The sequence below is a fragment of the Copadichromis virginalis genome, linkage group LG18, assembly GCF_057382275.1.
Source record: "Copadichromis virginalis isolate Kocher_CV1m ecotype Utaka linkage group LG18, C_Virginalis_male_GT1.1, whole genome shotgun sequence".
In the NCBI taxonomy this organism is placed as follows: domain Eukaryota; kingdom Metazoa; phylum Chordata; class Actinopteri; order Cichliformes; family Cichlidae; genus Copadichromis; species Copadichromis virginalis.
In genome coordinates this window covers 12114057-12132854 of record NC_140635.1, presented here as the reverse complement: position 1 = coordinate 12132854, position 18798 = coordinate 12114057, and the positions used below count along the sequence as shown (strand labels likewise).

The 18798-nt window shown below is 40.2% G+C and overlaps 1 protein-coding gene across 11 annotated transcripts in view; it reads left to right on the top strand.

Annotated features, from left to right (window-relative positions):
- The first annotated feature begins 1339 nt into the window (after positions 1-1339).
- The window catches only part of epb41l3b (erythrocyte membrane protein band 4.1-like 3b), a 43764-nt gene continuing 26305 nt past the window's right edge, over positions 1340-18798 (top strand). For all 11 annotated transcript variants that reach the window (XM_085440016.1, XM_085440012.1, XM_085440013.1 and 8 more), the window contains exons 1-3: positions 1340-1451; positions 8474-8670; positions 12127-12270. In XM_085440016.1, coding sequence (XP_085296142.1) covers positions 8485-8670; positions 12127-12270 — 330 coding nt within the window. In that variant the 5' untranslated portion in view covers positions 1340-1451; positions 8474-8484. The remainder of the gene's footprint in view (positions 1452-8473; positions 8671-12126; positions 12271-18798) is intronic.

Here is an 18798-nt window from a genome sequence, read left to right as displayed (position 1 = left end):
GTTGTTTTTTTTAACAAAATTGTTTAATGAATTCTTGACCATTTAGTTAAAAATGGTCCTACTCACATTGAAAACTCAATTTTAGATGAGACTTAATTTCGATTAATTTAAACAACTTTTGAAATCTATCCTGCCCAACTCTTTAATAGTCAGTTTATTTTAGAAATTTTGTATCTATTTTGAAATATTTTTCACAAACACATATAATAATTCAAGTGATTATAAAGGCAACAGATTAAACCATTTTGAAAATTACATGTTAGAGCAACGGGGTTGTACACGCTAACATGGCTTAACAGATGACATACATATGACAAGGACCGCAGATGTATTTTTTATTAATATTTTAAATGTTTGTAGCATATGTTTGTTTTAAATTGATTTGTTTTATGGTAACAGGATTGCAAATAACAGACTGATCACTGTTAGGGCAAAGTGCTTGTAAAAAATAAATGGTAAATGGCCTGTATTTATATAGCGCTTTACTAGTCCCTAAGGACCCCAAAGCGCTTTACATATCCAGTCATCCACCCATTCACACACACATTCACACACTTGTGTTAGTGTTTTCATGGGGAAAGATGCTAGCAGTGGAAATAAAGCAAGGAAACTTGGAATTTGATTTGTGTTCTTTTGGGGAATATGAGTAAGAGTGTTTTGCCTTGATTGGAGTGGCACACTCCATCTAGCCAGAAAGTACTGGAAAAATACGAAATATGTCAAAGAGGGCCTTTAGTGTCCCCATGGTGTTAGCACAAGTTGCATGTCTATCACCGTGTTGTCTCTTCCTTTAAATGAGTTCCGGTAACAGCGCTGCAAAATTATTCTTTAAAATATCTTGATGTAAAAAAAAGTGTCAACTATTTTTAAGTGGATTTCTAAGTCATTTTAACATCCTATTTGGTTACAAAGAAGTTGAGAAAATGTTCTCAAAGAACTGTTTTGTATTTTAAGGCTTTTAAAAAAACTCTCTCAGGAAAAGTGCAGTTTACGCAACAAAAGTATCCTTTAGTCTTTTGCGCATGCATTATTTTCAAATTCATGGGTGGGACAGAAAATACCCTGCAGACTGTAGAACGGCCCACGGACACCTTTAAACTCAACAATCAGTTGAGCACATCATCCTTCCTTTGTTACATTCCTCCACTGATTGACTTTAATTTAATCTCATGTCCGTACATAGAGATGACTCTTAGTGTCGTTCGTCACTAAAACAACAAACCTCGTGCCATCAATTGCTGTGCGCGTGCGTGTATGTGTATTGGGAGGAGGGTGCTGCTAAAATAATGCCCCGGCTGTTCTGATATCCCACAATTCTACTCTCGGCTGCATAGTGGAGTTTGATAGGCTGGTGGAGAGGGGAACTGCAGCAGAGTAGCACCGCTGTCAGGAAACAGAAGCCCACTACGAATGCAACTCGCATAACCAGCTGAACGAGGACGCCGTGTCTGGTAATAAACCCATTTTCTTCGCTGCTTGTCGTTTGTACCATTACACCGAGGCTCACTTAGAGAAGATGCAAGTTTCGCTGCTTGAACGGCTCTTTGTGAGGTTTTGTCTCGTGCCACATTTTCGATCGCGTGCTCACAGCACCCGCAGCCGATGACAGATGATTAACATTAGAGTACAGTTTTACTGTATCTACTCAGGCGGAAAAAGTCTAGTGGACGTGGTTAACCGAGTCAGAAACGGGGGTCATATGGTTTTTCTTTCTTTTTTAATCCCACTGTGGTTTCACATTGTAACCATTCGGCGCGTAACACTGAAGCAGAAAATGTTGCTTTTTGCCGACTGAGCTGCCTGCAGCGGTGGTTAATCTGAAGCTAAAAGTCGGGGTATGCACGGATATTTTAAAGAAGCGCACCGCTTGAGGTGAAGCTGGCTAACGTGCTCAAGTTTCGGGGCCAGAAAGTGGGTGAAATTGGTGAAATGAGACGATACAGATGCTTGTCCGACCTTCAATCCCTCCCGTTTTTACATCAGTGAAGGAGAGCGCTGAGTCACTGGCAGGCAGTGTTACAATTTGCAGACAATTAATGGATTAAAACTGTCAGATTGTCCGAGGTTAAGACGACACACTTCGGTGTTTTTGATCTGCAGTGCGGTAGGCGTGGTTAGGGGCAGGATGACACGGTCTGGATCCTCTTTTAGCATCCTTACATCCTTGCTGCCACAGCATGCAATGGCTGGAGACTGATTTGACAATTTAATTAAGATGCACAGTAAGCTGCTGTTGCAGTAGCATTGAGAGGCAAGAACATTGTGGGCCTTGTAGGCAGGGATTCATAACTCGTTTACTGAGGCTGCACCTCTGTTTACAGCTTTAGTTTGCACAGTGACAATGGAGGAGGCAGTCTTTTCATTTCACTCAACAAAAACTGCTGAGACCATTGATTTTATATGAGGAAGACCCAAATTTATATTGGTCAGTATTGTTGAATCATGATTTTTGGCTTGTATTTATACATATATAAACCATAATTTGTCTCATATACTAAAGAATAAGATGCTCTGACATCTGTAGCTGTGATACAAATGGTGACTCTCATATCAAAGGCTACAAAGATGAGCAATGACCATTTGTAACTTTTTTCTACTTCTAAATGTCACTCATCAGTTATTTGTCCAACTGTGTTTGTGTGTATATATAATGTAAAAATGTCTAGACAGACAGGTGACTTGATTATAGCACTTTCATCATCAGGATTTTGTAACACAAAAATCACATGAATAGCTTTGTAATGATCTGATCATTACTAAAACATATTTTTAATAGTAAACCACATGACTATGGCTCTGCTAGCTCACTCAGACATCAGTGTATCTTTGTATTTTTTGTTGTTGTTGTTGTCTGTAACAGCTCATCAAGCTGGATTAGGTTGTAGAATTATGTTACCTTTAAGTTCTAGTAGACACAATGCCATGTAGTGACTGCTCTTAATGGGAATGCACTGGTATTCCATCAGTATTTTTCAAGTTAGTCATTCTTGGCCTATTACTGTCCAGTGAGCATAAAACTAATTTAAAAACATAATGAGCAAATGTGCCTTCAAATTTACACAGTAAACAACGTAAACGGGGAAATAAAAGGTTTATTTTAACTTTTTTTTTTTTTTTATTAGTGCCAGCAGGCATTATTAGTAATTAAGTCAGATTTACTGATTGTAAATCTCCTAAAATGCTTAATCCCTTCTGGTCCGTCTCGGCCACAGTATAAGAAGTTATTAGCTTCTCATCAATATACAGAGACTTAGTTCTAATCTTTTACATTAACAGGGGTTTTTCCCTTTGTCAACTAAGGTAGACAACTCAATCAAGAGCCACTAACTCCAACAAATCCTATCAGACAGATTGTGTTTGTGTTACCCTTTCACAGAAGTCATCCATGGCCTTAAGCAACTGCATGTCAACAATCCCGCGTTGATTGTGTCGCACGGTGTGCATAGTCAGAATGCAATAACAGTACCGGTAAGCTAGCTGTGTTGCCCACCGAATCATCGGAGGCCTCACTGCTAAAGACAGTAATGTAAACGCAGAAAGCCGACAGGATTTATGGCCGCCTCAGCAAAAATGCTCCCTGCTTGGAGTCACCTTCATGTGACCAGTCTACCTTCCCCAAATTCTGCTCTTGAGGTCTCACGTGTCGGCTAGATTTGTGAGGGTTCAACCAAAGGGCTTTTTAAAATTGACATCTGAAACGGCTGCTAAATTATATAATCAAATGTGCAAATACTATTTGATCAGATGTCACAAGGCCGTTTTCATGGAAGTCTCAGCGAAACCTTACAGGGATCATTTGAATGACTTGCACTCTTAAGCTGTAAACTGGCAATGGAGCGTACACACAGAAGCCATAAACCATCTGCCTCAGATGCTTGCTGAGTCTAAGATTTTACAATTTCACGCATTTATTGTCTTGCAGGGACCTTTTACAGAGAGTTGTTTTTGGAATGTCTTTGCTGGCTCTTCAAATGAAACCCATGTTTTTAATTGTCAGAACTGTTGACATGCTCAAATTTTCCTACACCAGAGCAGGAGAACATTCAACCCAGTGTGGTATAAAACATCTGGGTCGTGTAAAATTCTTTACTCAAGTGCACGACTAAAATGCACAAAGCTATATGAAAATGTTGTAAGGAAGGTTTTCAACTCAACTTTTGATTAACTGGAAATGGCAATAATGACCTCTATTTCATTGTTGTCACCTTGTGTGATGTCCAATCAGGTTTTTGTGTTTCAGTAAACTCGGAAGTTTCCTGGGATGATGCTGGACAGCATTTTTGGCAGAAGTCTTGAAGGTTTAGGAAGTTCTAAAGCTGTGATTAATCTTTTTTTTTTTTTTTTGATTAATCTGGTAATTGAATTTGTTAAGACAGCACTTGGCTTTTTATATATGGCGGTAATCTTTAGATGTCTTTTTGTGTCACAAGTACAGCACAAACCCAAAACAACATTTTTTTTAATTAATTAATTTTTTTTTTAGTAAAGTAAGAGGAGGTAGAGCTTTAAATAAAAATGTTTTAATTACTTAAGTTATTTATTTTGATAAGTTTATTACTTAAATAGTTATTTAATTGATTTATCTACTAAATCTACTAAACCACAGACTTCTCCAAAAACATGTCAATAATTTTCTTAGTCAGGACAGTTGATGAGACTTTGGGGATCTGCAGGGGTGCCTAATTTGAATGTCCAGACCAGCTACGTGATATCTTGTTACAGCGGCTGGGTTTTGGTCTGCGACAGCTGTCGGCCCTGCGGCCATGCAAAATGGTCAGATCTTATTTGGCAGGCCTGCTCGGGATGGGCCTTGACGTGTCAAGCAACGCAGACTATTCCCCTCCATGTAACCTCCATAAGTCCCTGAGGGGTAATGATTGTGGGGGCAGGGGCAGCAGGGATGGGCCCAGCTGTGGTGTACTCTGGCTAATAGCACTCTGCACAGATGGCAGTCCCTCATCCTCCCATGTGTGTGCATGAGACTTAATGTGCACAGGCCCCTTTCCAGCAGTGTGCATTACAATCACACATGGCCCTTAAATGGAGGTCTGCATGCATGGGCAGTCCTACTACAGTATTTAGTGTCTGTGATCAATTATATAATAATGCAGCTACACACCGATAAAACCCTGGCTGCACTTTTAGGATGGATGTGAATATCCACTGCAGTGTACAACCCAACCATTGCAGCTCAGTGGGATTTTATTGGTCTGTCCAGTGACAGACAGCAGGTTTTATTAACTGTGGGCCTCTTTGGATTCACAGAAGGATGAAGCATGATAAAGCAGTATTAATGTTTCTTCAGAGGTGGGTGGTTTCTACTTGTCCTTCCTTGGAAGGCATAACACAGAGAGTATTAGCTTTTATCTTAAGGTGTGACTGAGGAGACTATATCTGCTTTCATCAGCTACTAATCCAAGAGGTAAATTTGATTATATCTTTGACACTAAGTGCTTTTTTTTTTTTCTTCTGTAAGTGCTGACTTCTACTTTTATTACTTCCAGAATTTACAGGGGGAACAAACAGATGTTTTAAAACTTCCCATTTTTATAATACGCTTCTGTTTTAGAGACGGTTCCCAGTCAACAAAATGTTTTGCATGTAACTGATTCTAGATCAAGTACATACATTAGTGAAGTTGAGGTGAGAGGATGAGCAGTAATTTAGTTGCTTTGTCAGCACATTGAGTTGTCTATTTCTGTCCTTATATACCTGTTAAAAGGTAAATCTTGTAAGTTTACTAGAGCCTTCAAAAAGACTTGAACTTGATAAAATGGCATTGAACCCTTTCTTTTCCAAACACACATTTTTGAAGTACTTTGGCTGAAACTTGTCTTCTATATTGGTACAATATTGGGCAGCTACTAGCAGAAATCCCAGGCAATACATGGCTTTCTTTCTGAATGCATAATTTATGTACCAGTCCATGGTGGAGGGCCACACACAGGACTACTGTGTAGGCTGTTGTGTTGCACTGTGAAGAGTGCCTGTCACCAGTGACTGAACTTATTCTTCCTCCATTTCTATGGTGCTAAGATGTTCCGTTCCACCACTCCTTCCATAGTTCCTTTTTCATAAAAGGATTAAGAAAGGCAAAGGTTAGCTACGCAGCCATCTTCTGTCAGCTGATTAGTGATCCGCGCCTCAACTCTGCCGCACATGACACAACAAAGTTGCAGCGAAAGAGGTTTTGACAGGATTTTTGCTTGAATTCAGCTCAGTGGTCTTTTACATTTCTCGTCTTCACTTGGAAAACATGGGTTGGAATTTGGACCTTGTGACTTTATTCGTTTATTCAAAGTGCTGCTGCTCAGGCTTTTAATCTTGATTAGGTCATCTTTATAGCCCTTTTTATGAGGTCTGAAGTTGAAAAGTGTTTGATCAGCACGTTGCATTCAGTGACCCTTAGAGCTTAGAATGCTCATGACTTTTTAGAAAGCATAGTTTCCACTGATTTGAGTCCATGAATTACTGTTGCTTTATATCAGCATCATTCTGATCCATTAAATGACCAACAACATGCTGGTTTGAAGTGTTTCTGCTACTTGGCAAAGTTTGAGTTTGCATTATTTTTGAACTGCTAGTTTGAAGCAATTCCATCAGGATTTAAGAGGAGTGCTCATTAGCAAAGATGAAATATTTTCTGGCATTCAAAAAGCAATTGCCTGTTTAAGTAAAGCATCGTTCTGCATTAGAATTAGCAGCTAATACCAAATGGCTTTGAATCAAGGGGCTGACAACACAACCTTGAGTCTATTCAGCTCAAAACTATTTTGAAGCTAAAAAGTGCAAGATGAACAACGCATCCGAGGCATGAGGTCATGTAGTCCAGCTGTTGATAATCTAGACGCATGGAGCTGGACGTGTTTGCCAAATTTAAATCTTTAAGGTTTTCAGAGATTTTTTTTTCCAGTCTGGTAAAATGTCTTGAAAGGCTTGTAACAATCAGATGTAATCAGTCTTACCAAGTAGATGTTATCTTGTTTTAATGTGCTCAATGTTTGAGTTGCAGATGTTGCCATTTCTTAATGACTGTTTGATTATTTTGGGGATTGTCCCTAAGAAGTGTTGGTTTTGTTGATCCAGACAGTGCTGACCATGCCCACAGCTAGAAGTAGATCTTCCTTGGAATCTTCCGTGCTTGCAGTAAACACAGCCCTATAAATAGAGCTCAGGGAAAAGCATACCAGCAGCAGAATGACAGGCATCCATACTACAAAACCCAGGCTCTGTGCAGCAGAGGCGCAGTATGCCGTTCCACACACAAACAGCCTCCAAACCCCACATCCCAGTGTCAAAGACTGTGGGTACAGTTAGCCTCCGGTGTGAGCTGTCCTTTCTGTCATTTTTGTTTGTCAAATCTAGCCATTAGATATATCCTCATTACCCAGCCTCAGGCCCTTGGGACCACATCCATCGCTGGTATGCTGCTATTCACAGAAGCAGAAGGTCATGCCATGAAAAACACGTACTGGTGCAGCTCAGACACTTTGGATTCCTGAGTGTAAACACTACAGAGAAACTGGGGGCTTGTACTTTAATACAGAGTTAATCAGCTGTTTTGTGTTGTTAAAGTAACTGCAGATAAGAAAAAGGCAGATTACTTTCTGCTTTCTCCAGTGAATTGCTGCTTTTCATTTAGTTTTCCTCTGTGGAATTAATATATTTAAGTTTGATTTTTTTTTTTTTTTTGTTTATTTTTGATATTTGCTTCGAAAATGTAAAATATTTTCCAACTTCAAATTCCCAGAATTGTCTGAACAACAGGTAGGAAGCATAAAGTGATGTTTTTTTTGTCTTGTGCAAAAAATAGTGGAGCTCCACACTGGAGAGCTTGAGATGTTTGACATTTCCATCGGATTCATTCAAATATTTAATCAATTTAAATCGTTTTATTATGGTTTCTCACTTAATTTCCTCCTAATCAGCAAATTAGGCCAATTTAATTGATTTACACATGTAAATTTTTCACAGATGCTTTTATCAGAATGTGAAACAACTGCAGAAGTTCATAAATTATTTGATTAATAAACTGACAAAAGTAATTGGCAAATATATTCAGACATTTTCCTAGACTTATTTTTTCTCATATTTTAGAAACCAATTTATAAAAAAAATACTTGCAGAAATAGATATTTGTTACAGTTGCAGATATTATTTTAAATTTGTTTAATTCCCCTTAGTGAGCTTTGGATATATTGTAGAATTTGTTGACGTCATGGTACAAGCAGTCCAAGCCCTTAGCATTGTCAGCTACTGACACTACTGTGATTAGTTAAAAGGGGGACGTGAGTGCACCAAAGCCACTTGCATTCATGCCTATTCTGCTGTCAAACAATATCCACATCTCTGCATTTGCATCAGAGGGGAGCTTATCGTTAGACGGGCCCAAAAAGCGGCACTGCATCAATTCATAACAAGTCAGCTGACTCATCCACTTTTCCTCTTTACCCTCAATTTTCCTCCACTCCAGTGTGATTTACCATGACAACTGAATCAGGCGCCGACTCGGAGGCCAAGCAGCCACAGGAGAATAAGGAGACAGAAAAGGGGAAAGCAAAAGCGGCATCCCAACCCAGCCAGGTGGCAGCCGAACCCGCCTTGCCTCAGAACCAACCGGAGCAGCTTCCAGCCGCCGTCGGACACAGTACCCCGGCCAGGAAAGAACAGGTCAGCCTCTTTGTAACCACATCCACCCACTGTCACTTCTTTTAAAAATGGAACATCCATCCATCGCATCCACCATAATTTTCCTTTAAACATACTTTTACTGAATTTAATATTAGGAAAAAAACAAAACAAACTTTGCCACTTTATTTAAGAATGATTCTTTTGTGGTGTAAACATTGTATAGATCCTTTTGAATTTGACAAAACATTACACACCATTCATCCCTCTTCTGAATGAATTGTGGCTTTGTGAGGAAAAAATGGAAATGAACGTGGGGAGGGGGAGAGAATGTGAAGACGTGACCTCAGTCCTCCATGGCGGTTACAACCATGCGTCAGATGCATTTGTTTGTTTTTGAGGAAAGCCTGGTGTTCAGTTAGAGCTTTATATATTAGAAATGGGAAGACGGATAGATCAAGAAACCTTCAATTGTGGATGCTTTGTTTTCAGGCTTTACAGCAACTAAGGCAGTTTGACAGATATAGTCACTGTCACTGATCGGCCACACGCACGGGCAGTTTGGTGAGGGATGATTTTAGTTGTTTTATTTTGCCGTCTTTGTGTTTTGCCTGTTTCACAGGTTTTCTAAATAACTTGTCTACATAACAGCAAGGATGCCACAGCCATCCTTGCTGTTATGTTGAATAACTTATGAATGTAGTTCAGTAGAAACCTGGCATTATTTGCAATCATCACAACAATCATTTGTTGTACTGACTGTTTTTTACATCTCTCCCAATTTGCAACTTCCTGCAGCTGTGGGGACAATGATTGGAAGAATTTAGGGAACGACCTGGAATTAAACCCGTTGAGTTGAGTCTGAACTATGATGAAGACTTTTGGTGTATTTTAAAATGTATCCATAAGATTGCACACCACTTCGACGCATGAACATGTTTAAATGATTTTACATGTTTGACAAAGAAGCTGGACGAGTCTAAAACCAGAGAACAGTGATCTCTGGTAGTATAATATTATACCCTGTAGCCTATCCATGTTATATCTGATGAAGCCTGGGAAGCTACTGATGTTATCTGAGCACTAAGTGCTTGTCTTCAGGTTTTGGCCCAAACAGCCTTCTGGCTCACTATTTAATCGATCTACAGATTGAATTTCCAGTGCTTCCAAACTACAGAGGTTCAGTGTGAGGTAGATCCCTGCTTCTTCTCTAATTTATTACTTGAAAGAAAAACATTTTCACCAGCTGCACATGCTTGTAGATGTGGTCTCTTACTGTGGTAGTTAGTGGAAAATGTATATAAAAAGTTACATCTCAAACAACTTAACAGGTCACATTCCCAGTCTACATAGTGTTTGTGTTGCTTTAAACGTCTAGGATGTGTTTACTCACTCAGAAAACTTTAAATCCATGTTCAATAATTTATTTTTTTTTTGGTGACTTTGAACTTTGAACTTCTTAATATGTTGGAGCGTGTAACCATAGTTTGAATGTGCTCAGGCTCACAACCCCACTCATTCAGCAGGTTCTTATCATGATGTGGAAAGGAGAAGGATTTAAATGGTGCCTTTGTTGAAAAGAAGCTTACACGTGAATCATAACAGGCTGTAATGAGAGAGCAGCAGTCGCAGGGCGATGTGATGGATAAATTAATTATATACAATGCAGGGTAATGTGGTGAAACGGTGATGAAATAAATGACATGTTTTCATGTTAACAAAGTCTGACTTGTACAATATTTTGCATTGATGTTATTGATATCATTTGTCTACATTAAACACTTCTGTGGTAGCCAGATTTTAATTTCAGCTTTAGGCTTTACATGGGCGCAGCATTGCTTTCATTCAGATGCTAAAACTTGACTGTGTCTGCAATCTTTATAAAGCTATTTAGCGTTGCTAAAAGAGCAGCATATTCCCTTTGGCCTCAGTTGTCCTTAGGAATGGGGTTTTTAGTCATAAACCAAAAATCTTGGACTATTGATGGCGCTGGATTCAAAATACTGGGAATCCAATTACTACCCTGTCTTCCCAGGGTAATGCTTATTTGTGCTGCATTTCTCAGACATTAGTCAAGCACTTGGTGAGATATTTAAGATGTATACAGAGACTGGATATAAAAGATGGGTGTAATATGGCCAGCACAAACATGTGTTCTGAGAAACCGAGGACACTGCGTGCTCACACAGTAGTGACTCGTCAGTCACAGCATAGCCATGTCCTAAAGCATTCCTGCTCCGTCATCTGCTTTTATCGAAATCGGGATCAGGAATTGAAGCAATTGAATGGGCAATTGTTACCATAAAGTGATTAGGAAAGCACCTGCTGGGATAATAAGGCAAGTGAGAAGTGGGATCATTATCTTACAGGTTTCTACCTGAGATTTCTTTTTTGCATATAGATGAGTCGCTCCCTGCTGGCCACTAGAGAAAATGCTAAGGCAGCTCCCTTTTGGCTTCACCTCTCAGGCTACAGTTTGTGGTTTGGTCCAAAGTGAACATTGCTATTCTCCTAGATCCAAGTAGCTCCAGGGGAATAGTTATACATATATATGATCTTCTTTTATAACTTGCAGTGTTGCCCACTGAGCTAATCGACCCCAGGATTCTTTCAAATTCACACAGCAACATTATGCACCCCTTGTTTTTCCACACTGAGGATGATCAGTGATGCACCATCAGTGTTAGAGCTGTGGGAATTGCCAGGAGCAAGACTGAGGGGAAATTGCACCAGTCTGACACAACACTGTCGGCCTTCCCTGCGAGGCACGTTCTCCAGCAGGGTGCACATGTAACTGTGATTTCATACATCTGTGGTGCCTGTTCTCACCAGTCATACGTCAAACAAATGGGGGGGGGGGGAGAATGTGTTTTGTGGTATTTCCTAGAAATGTTAACTTGACCTTTCATTCTTGTGTTCTTTAGAGTCATCTTATTCTGCTTCTATTGTTTAATACTACATCAAAATGAGTCTACGGGGAGAGTAGTCCACATGAGCTGCAGTAGATACTGCAGGAACAATGCAATGAAAATGGCTTGAAGAGCAAGATAAGAAATGTTCTTCATCAGAATAAAAGGGGGGAATTAAATTCACTGTATGTAAGAAAGAAAAATATCTCGAAGCAACGGCGTCTATTCAGCATAAAGTCAGTCAGCAAAGGCTTTGTTTTCAGCGAAGTGGAAAATTGGATTTTCTCTCCTTAAGACAAAATGGCGGTACACCCCTAGCTGTTCTCAGTGGGACCTGATTACACTCAGTCAGGGTCCCAGTGTCTATTTTTAGGTTTACATTAACGGTCATTTAGGTAAGGAAACTTCTCTTCTGGTGGACATTTAGAGACGTTAATGCCTCTATCCACAATTAGCATGACAAGGTAGAAGCAGCTCATTACTTTTAACAAGGAAATTCCACTCAGCTCTATCCCAAATGTAGAAAACTGTTATTGTAAATGTATTATTCTCATTATTTTTAAGTGACACATTTTCCTCTTTTTGCCAGGAGCAGCAGGAAGAGGATCTGGTATCCCACAGGTCATCCACCAGTCGTCTGTCTAGGTCTCCGCTGAGAGGAGTCAAGAAGGTGAAGATCATGCAGTGTAAAGTCACTCTGCTGGATGGCTTAGATTTCACGCTCAATGTAGAGGTGAGACGCTTTAAGTTTAACACAGAGTGGTGGTCATTTTAAATATTCTGTTTCCATCAGCTTCGTCACTACTTTAATATGTAAGAGACTCGAGCCACATGGAAACTGTTCAGGTCCAAAAAGAGAAGGCAAGAATCAAATCACTTTTATTGTCACATCACATGTGCAGGTACACTGGTACAGTACATGTGAGGGAAATTCTTGTGTGCGAGCTTCACAAGCAACAGAGGTGTGCAAAAATACAATAACATAAGAACAAGCAAAATATAAGAATGGCTAAATCTGAGAATTATATGAATAAATATATGTACAATATAAGAGTGTATGCATATTACTGAATGTGTATACTAAATGTGTGTGTGTGTGTGTGTGTGTGTGTGTGTGTGTGTGTGTGTGTACATATTTAAAAATTAAATGGAGTAAACACAAATAGAATATACAGAGGTTAGCAGTTGGATATTGTGCAAAACAAGGGGCATTACTGTACAGTATGGAGTGCATAATGTTGAAGTTCCAGTAGTGAAGCTGAGGTGTCTATGAAGTGTTCAGCAGTCTGATGGCCTGATGGAAAAAGCTGTCTCTCAGTCTGCTGGTACGGGACCGGATGCTGCAGAACCTCCTTCCTGATGGAAGTAGTCTGAACAGTTTATGGCTGGAATCCTTGATGATCCTTCCCGCTTTCCTCAGGCACCGCTTCCTGTAGATGTCCTGCAGGGAGGGAAGCTCACCTCCAATTATCCGTTCAGAATACCGCACTACTCGCTGGAGAGCTTTGCGGTTGTAGGCGGTGCTGTTGCCATATCAGGTGGTGATGCATCCAGTGAGGATGCTCTCAATGGCACAGCGATAGAAGGTCCTGAGGATGCGGGGGCTCATGCCGAATCTTTTCAATCTCCTGAGAAAGAAGAGGCGCTGCTGCGCCTTCTTCACTGTTTTGTTTGTGTGTACTGACCACGTAAGATCCTCAGCCAGATGTACACCAAGGAACCGGAAGCTGCTCACTCTCTCCACAGCAGCGCCGTTGATGGTGATGGGGGTGTGTACTTCTCTGCACCCCCGGAAGTCCACTATCAACTCCTTTGTCTTTGCGACGTTGAGGGTGAGATGGTTGTCTTGACACCAGTGGGTCAGGGCGCTGACCTCCTCCCTGTAAGCCGTCTCATCACTGTTGGTGATAAGACCCACCACTGTAGTGTCGTCCACAAACTTCACAATGATGTTGGAGTTGTTAGTGGCTGTGCAGTCGTAGGTGTAGAGTGAGTATAGGAGAGGGCTCAGTACACACCCCTGTGGAGCACCAGTGTTCAGTGTGATAGGGGATGAGGTGATGCTGCCCAGTCTGACCACTTGGCGTCTGTCAGACAGGAAGCTAAGGATCCAGCTGCAGAGGGAGCTGCTCAGTCCTAGATCCTGCAGTTTCCTGTCCAGCTTCGAGGGAACGATGGTATTGAATGCTGAGCTGTAATCTACAAACAGCATTCTCACATACGTGTCTCTCTTCTCCAGGTGCGAGAGGGCAGTATGTAGTGTCAGGGCTATGGCATCATCAGTGGACCTGTTGTGGCGGTATGCGAATTGTAGAGGGTCCAGTGAGTCGGGTAGTGCAGAGCAAACGAAGTCCCTGATCAGCTTCTCGAAGCATTTGCTCACGATGGGGGTCAGGGCTACAGGTCGCCAGTCGTTCAGTGAGGAGATGGTGGAGGATTTGGGTACAGGGACGATGGTGGCCATTTTGAAGCAGGCTGGGACTACAGACAGAGAGAGGGAAAGGTTGAAGATGTGTGTAAACACTCCGATCGCCTGGTGGGGACCAGAATCGGCTGATTTCTAGTGTTTTCAGCTCTGACTGCTGAATGGCTGGTTGGCTCCCTTTATGTCGTGTTTATATAAGAACTTGTTTATGAGCCCTGTTCCATCACATTTGTCAAGTAAAGTTATCTTTATTTTTCCTTCTGCATGTGAAATGCAGCTCATGGCGTTCCACTGCACTATTATTATTATTATTATTGTTATTGTTATTATTATTATTATTATTATTGTTATTATTATTATTATTACAGTTGAACGATGTGAGCAACCTTACGTATTGCTTTAATATATAAAACAAATGTTTCCTGTCAGGGCGTCAGTGATCATCAGTACTCACATGATTTGATAGCTTGTGCCAGTGGTCTTCTCCATTACCCAGAATTCATCTGTGTGTTACTTTTATGATCCCTGCACGTTGTATTAACAGAATAAAGCTGCTGTTTTGACGGCCCTGCTTAGAAGCAGTGATTTCACGCTTTTCTCTGCACACTCGCATTTGCATTGTCAAACTGTTTTATGGGATTTTGTTTTTCCTCCAAACCTTCTCTGGGTAGTCTGTAAGGGGGAACAAAATATTCATGTAATGGTTCTTAAATGTTCAGTTCTTACTTCAAAGCTCATCTGCTCTCCAGAAATAAACCCTTTGAGGAAAAGAGAGCCAACAATCAGTGGAAAAACATGTGTCTTTGTGTTGTAAATGTGAAACTCGGAACCCCACACTAGCCTAGAAGCATGGCTTTTATCATAATATAGGGAAATTAAATATGGAAATGGGATATTTTGGGAGGAGAAGAAATGGAGCATGAGTTGGTTGTTAATCATTATTAGCATGGCAGGGTGTGGATGGAGTCATTACTTTCAGAGCTTGATAATCTGTCAAAGAATTTTATTTATTTATTTATTTATTTGTCGGTTTGCTGTGTGGTTTTGACCAACTGTGTCAGACTGTTTTGAATTTCTCCATTTGTATTATCTTATTATTTCTGCTTTGTAAAGTTTTTCTAAAGCAGAACTGTTCGCTTGAGTGGGACCCTCTGATAAGCTGCAGTCTTTAAGTATCGAGTATTCAGGAATAACCTCACAACTAATAGAGCCTTTGAGGCAAATGCCTTTCTGTTGTAAATATGAGTTTAGCTCCACAGCCGAACAGCTGCTTTCTGCCCTTCAAACAGTCTTTCTTTCTGTCTGAGTGTCATTAATTCAGGAGTAAGTCTGACTTCTGAACTTATGTGACATTTGGCTCATGAAATATTTCTTCCATAGCAAAGTTGAGTCTTTTGTCAAAGTTAGGAAACTTTGTAGGATTCCCAAAACGTGTTCAGGCTGAAAAAGAGAAGCAGACCCTCCTCTGCAAATCTCCTTTAGTGGATTCCTCCCCACCAGGGGCTGGGATGGAGGGATTGGCTGGCTGGTTTGGGGCAATGGGGGCAATTGTTGGAGGGAATCGGTGTCATTGACACAGTGGGTTGGCATGATTACGAAGGCCCACTGTGCCACTGGAAGGACTTTTATTAAGGATGGTGACGTGGAAATGGGGGATCAGTCCAGATTTGTTAACCTTAAGTCAGGAAAAGTTTTTTTATTTGTTTTAGTTTATGCTGAAAGAGCTACACATGGTCTAAAATATGAACACTTTAAGAAAACAAAGACATTTTTGAGAATTTTCAATTAAAAACATTTCATGTTTTATTGAAATGTTTAATAAATGTGTTACACAACCTGAAAAATTCAAAACATGACTCTGAAGCCTTCTTTCACAAATGGCAGGTAATTTAACCCTCATGTGACCCTCGTGAAAAAAGGGTCCCGTTTGGGTCCCTTTTTTGAATGTAGTGTAAAGCGCTTTGGGGTCCTATGGACTAGAAAAGCGCTATACAAATGCAGGCCATTTACTAATTTACTGCTGCTAGGCAACGTGCCTTCTGTGTTATTACCAAACATGGCTCAAGCACCAAAACACAAACACAACTAAGCAGCATCTTTGGTTTTAGTTTGGCTTGGTTGGCTTGTAAATGGTTTAAAGTAAGCTTAATATTAAGAGATAAAGGTCTTTAAGCCAAAGCTGAGATAACCTTTACCACCAAGGGTTGTTGTTTTAGGTTTTTTCTGACTGAAGTCCACTCCTCCAGATTCACAGAAAACGTTATTGATGCTTTTCTTAAGCAAACTGATCTTGTGTGTGTAATCAGTAGGGTTACACCAGACAGCAGCAAGATGTGACCTAATCGTGTGCTTTCAAACATGTTACCTTATGAGATTTATTTATAATGTATCAGTACATTTGTTTATTTTAATTGAGTTTACTTCAGATTATTATGAATAGACAGTCAGTTATAAGGAGCTCACAAAAGAGAAAAATTGATAATTAAATAAAGTTTCTAATTTTAAATTCTTTTCTTTTTTCATCTTAATACTTAGTGTTTACTTATTGCATCCCATCTGCTTACTATCCTGTAAGCTCCCAGTGCTGCCCACCTGCTAGGGTGGGCAAAGCAAAGGCTTTCTTTGCCCCACTTTACTATTTCTGAACACTAAGATCCATTATTTTAGGGAATACTTCCAGATGACGGTGGATTTGGTGTATTATGATAATGCTCTTAATCACAGTAAAGGTGTCTCCATTTGTGCATTGTTTACAACAGTGACTAATACTTGCAATCACTATGATATAAAGCAGGAGACTAATAAGTTCACTGCTTCCTGTAAGGCTTTTCATAGCAACAGTTAAGGCACTAACATGACCAGTCAGAAGAATTTAATTTCAGCTTTAGGGGGAAAAAATGTTCTGTGTGCTCCTGCAGCTGAGGGTGAGCCGGACAAAAGCCAGGTCAGCTTATGGTGTTTAACACAGTAGTACAGCTGATGTCAGAAGACCCTCATAATTGCCAGGGAGTTCTTTTCCTCCTCCCAGTCCAGACTTGAAACTGGTCCAGAATGTCAGGATTCGACATTTTTATCCTCCTGACCTTGTAGTTTTCCAGCTCAATTTAATTTCCTCCTGTGGGGGGAAAAATGTCCGCACTAATCGTTTCCTATCATTTTCTATGACACAGAACAGCTGAACCGCTCTCCCTCACTTCAAAGGTTGTTGGAGGCAGAAAAACATCCCACACAATGTGTTGAATTGCTTTCAGTTAAATCATCCTTTCTCTTAAGGACATGAGAATTCATGCTAAATTTTGGCTTTAATTAGAGCTAAAGTGATTAGTCAGTGAGTCTGTTGGCAGGCAGTTATTTAGCCTATTTTGATAGTCAGTTAATCAAATTTAGTCTTTTATCTTTGTGAAATTATTATTGTTGGCTTTTGGACAGTCAGTTGGATGACACAGGATGCCTGAAGGGAACAAAGACTCTGGAAAAATGTGTTGTCTAACATTTTATAGGTCAAGTAATGACTGAAAGTGTTCTTAAAATGACTAGAAAACTAATTAAAGTAACAGATAAACCATAATGCATGGTTTGATGCACAATCAGTTTTTAATCCTTAGGAGTGTTTAACCTCTGTGACGGTCTCACTGTCCTGATTGATCAAGCTTTCACAATTTAAGATCAGTATACTTCTGATTTCTGGTCTTTCTTCTGCTAGAGAACTCCAGGAATACGTGTGCAGTACCCCATTAGCTTATTTATAGATATAGTTTAATGATTGGCAGCTTATTTGACTGATCTGAAAACCTCTGTTTGCATATCACAGCCATTTTTTTTTTTTTTTTTTTTTGTCTGCGTCATTTAAGCCAGCCAGCTTTAAGTGTTGCATTAAGAGGAGATTGTCACACCCAGGCAGCAGTAGTCTGACATAACTGTGCTAATTCCCTCGGAGATGTTCTGGTAGGATTAACTCTCTGCCACCAGCACCTCTACCAGCATTGTTAAAATCACACGCGCACACACATGCAAGAATCTTCTTATTTAAAGATGTGTGTGTGCTCATGCACACACCCGTTAGTTCTTTGTTTCACATCCAGGATGTATTATTGCATCCATGTGAGTGTGGCAGATAAATAGCCGTGTTCTGGATAGGTTAGGCTGTGGCTGTGGGCTTCAGCCGATCCAAACGTGACGAGCTGGCATTGGTTTTGTGCAAGCAGAAGACGTCTGTGTCATGGCAACTCGGGCCTTAAAATATCCTCTGTGAGCTGGTCAAATGAGTCCTGGAAGTCCAACCTCTTCACGAGGGGGGGGATGACAAAGCTCCAGCTGATGACGTCCAGCACTCAGATGTGCAGTCGATCGATGTAATGCATTCACGCAACCAATGGTCAGGAATTTGAAAGTGTGTTTATGCTTTTTATAGAGGAAATCGATCCAGAGTTGCCAGGTTGGTGGATTGTGTCTCCGGTACCCAGGCTTACATCACGCAGCAGAATAATAATAATAATTTGCTTCATTTTCACAAATTTATATTCATAATGGGGTTTTGCAGAGATGAGCTCACTTTCATTTAATTATCGAGATAACAATAAGAAGAGAAGGACTTGAAGGGGAACGCAGTCCCACGGCAGCGTAAAATAGCTTTTTAAGCTGCAACATGGATTAATGATATTGCTTTGTTTGTGTTTATCATTATTTTGTGGGTAATTGTTAAGCAAATCAGGACAAATGAAGAGTTTGCATTACTGGAAAAACTCTTAAAAGAAATTACACAATCCTACTAATCTAATTCGGTGTGACTGTTTATTTTAAATGAGTTTCTGTGTTCTGTATGTTCAAATGTTTCAC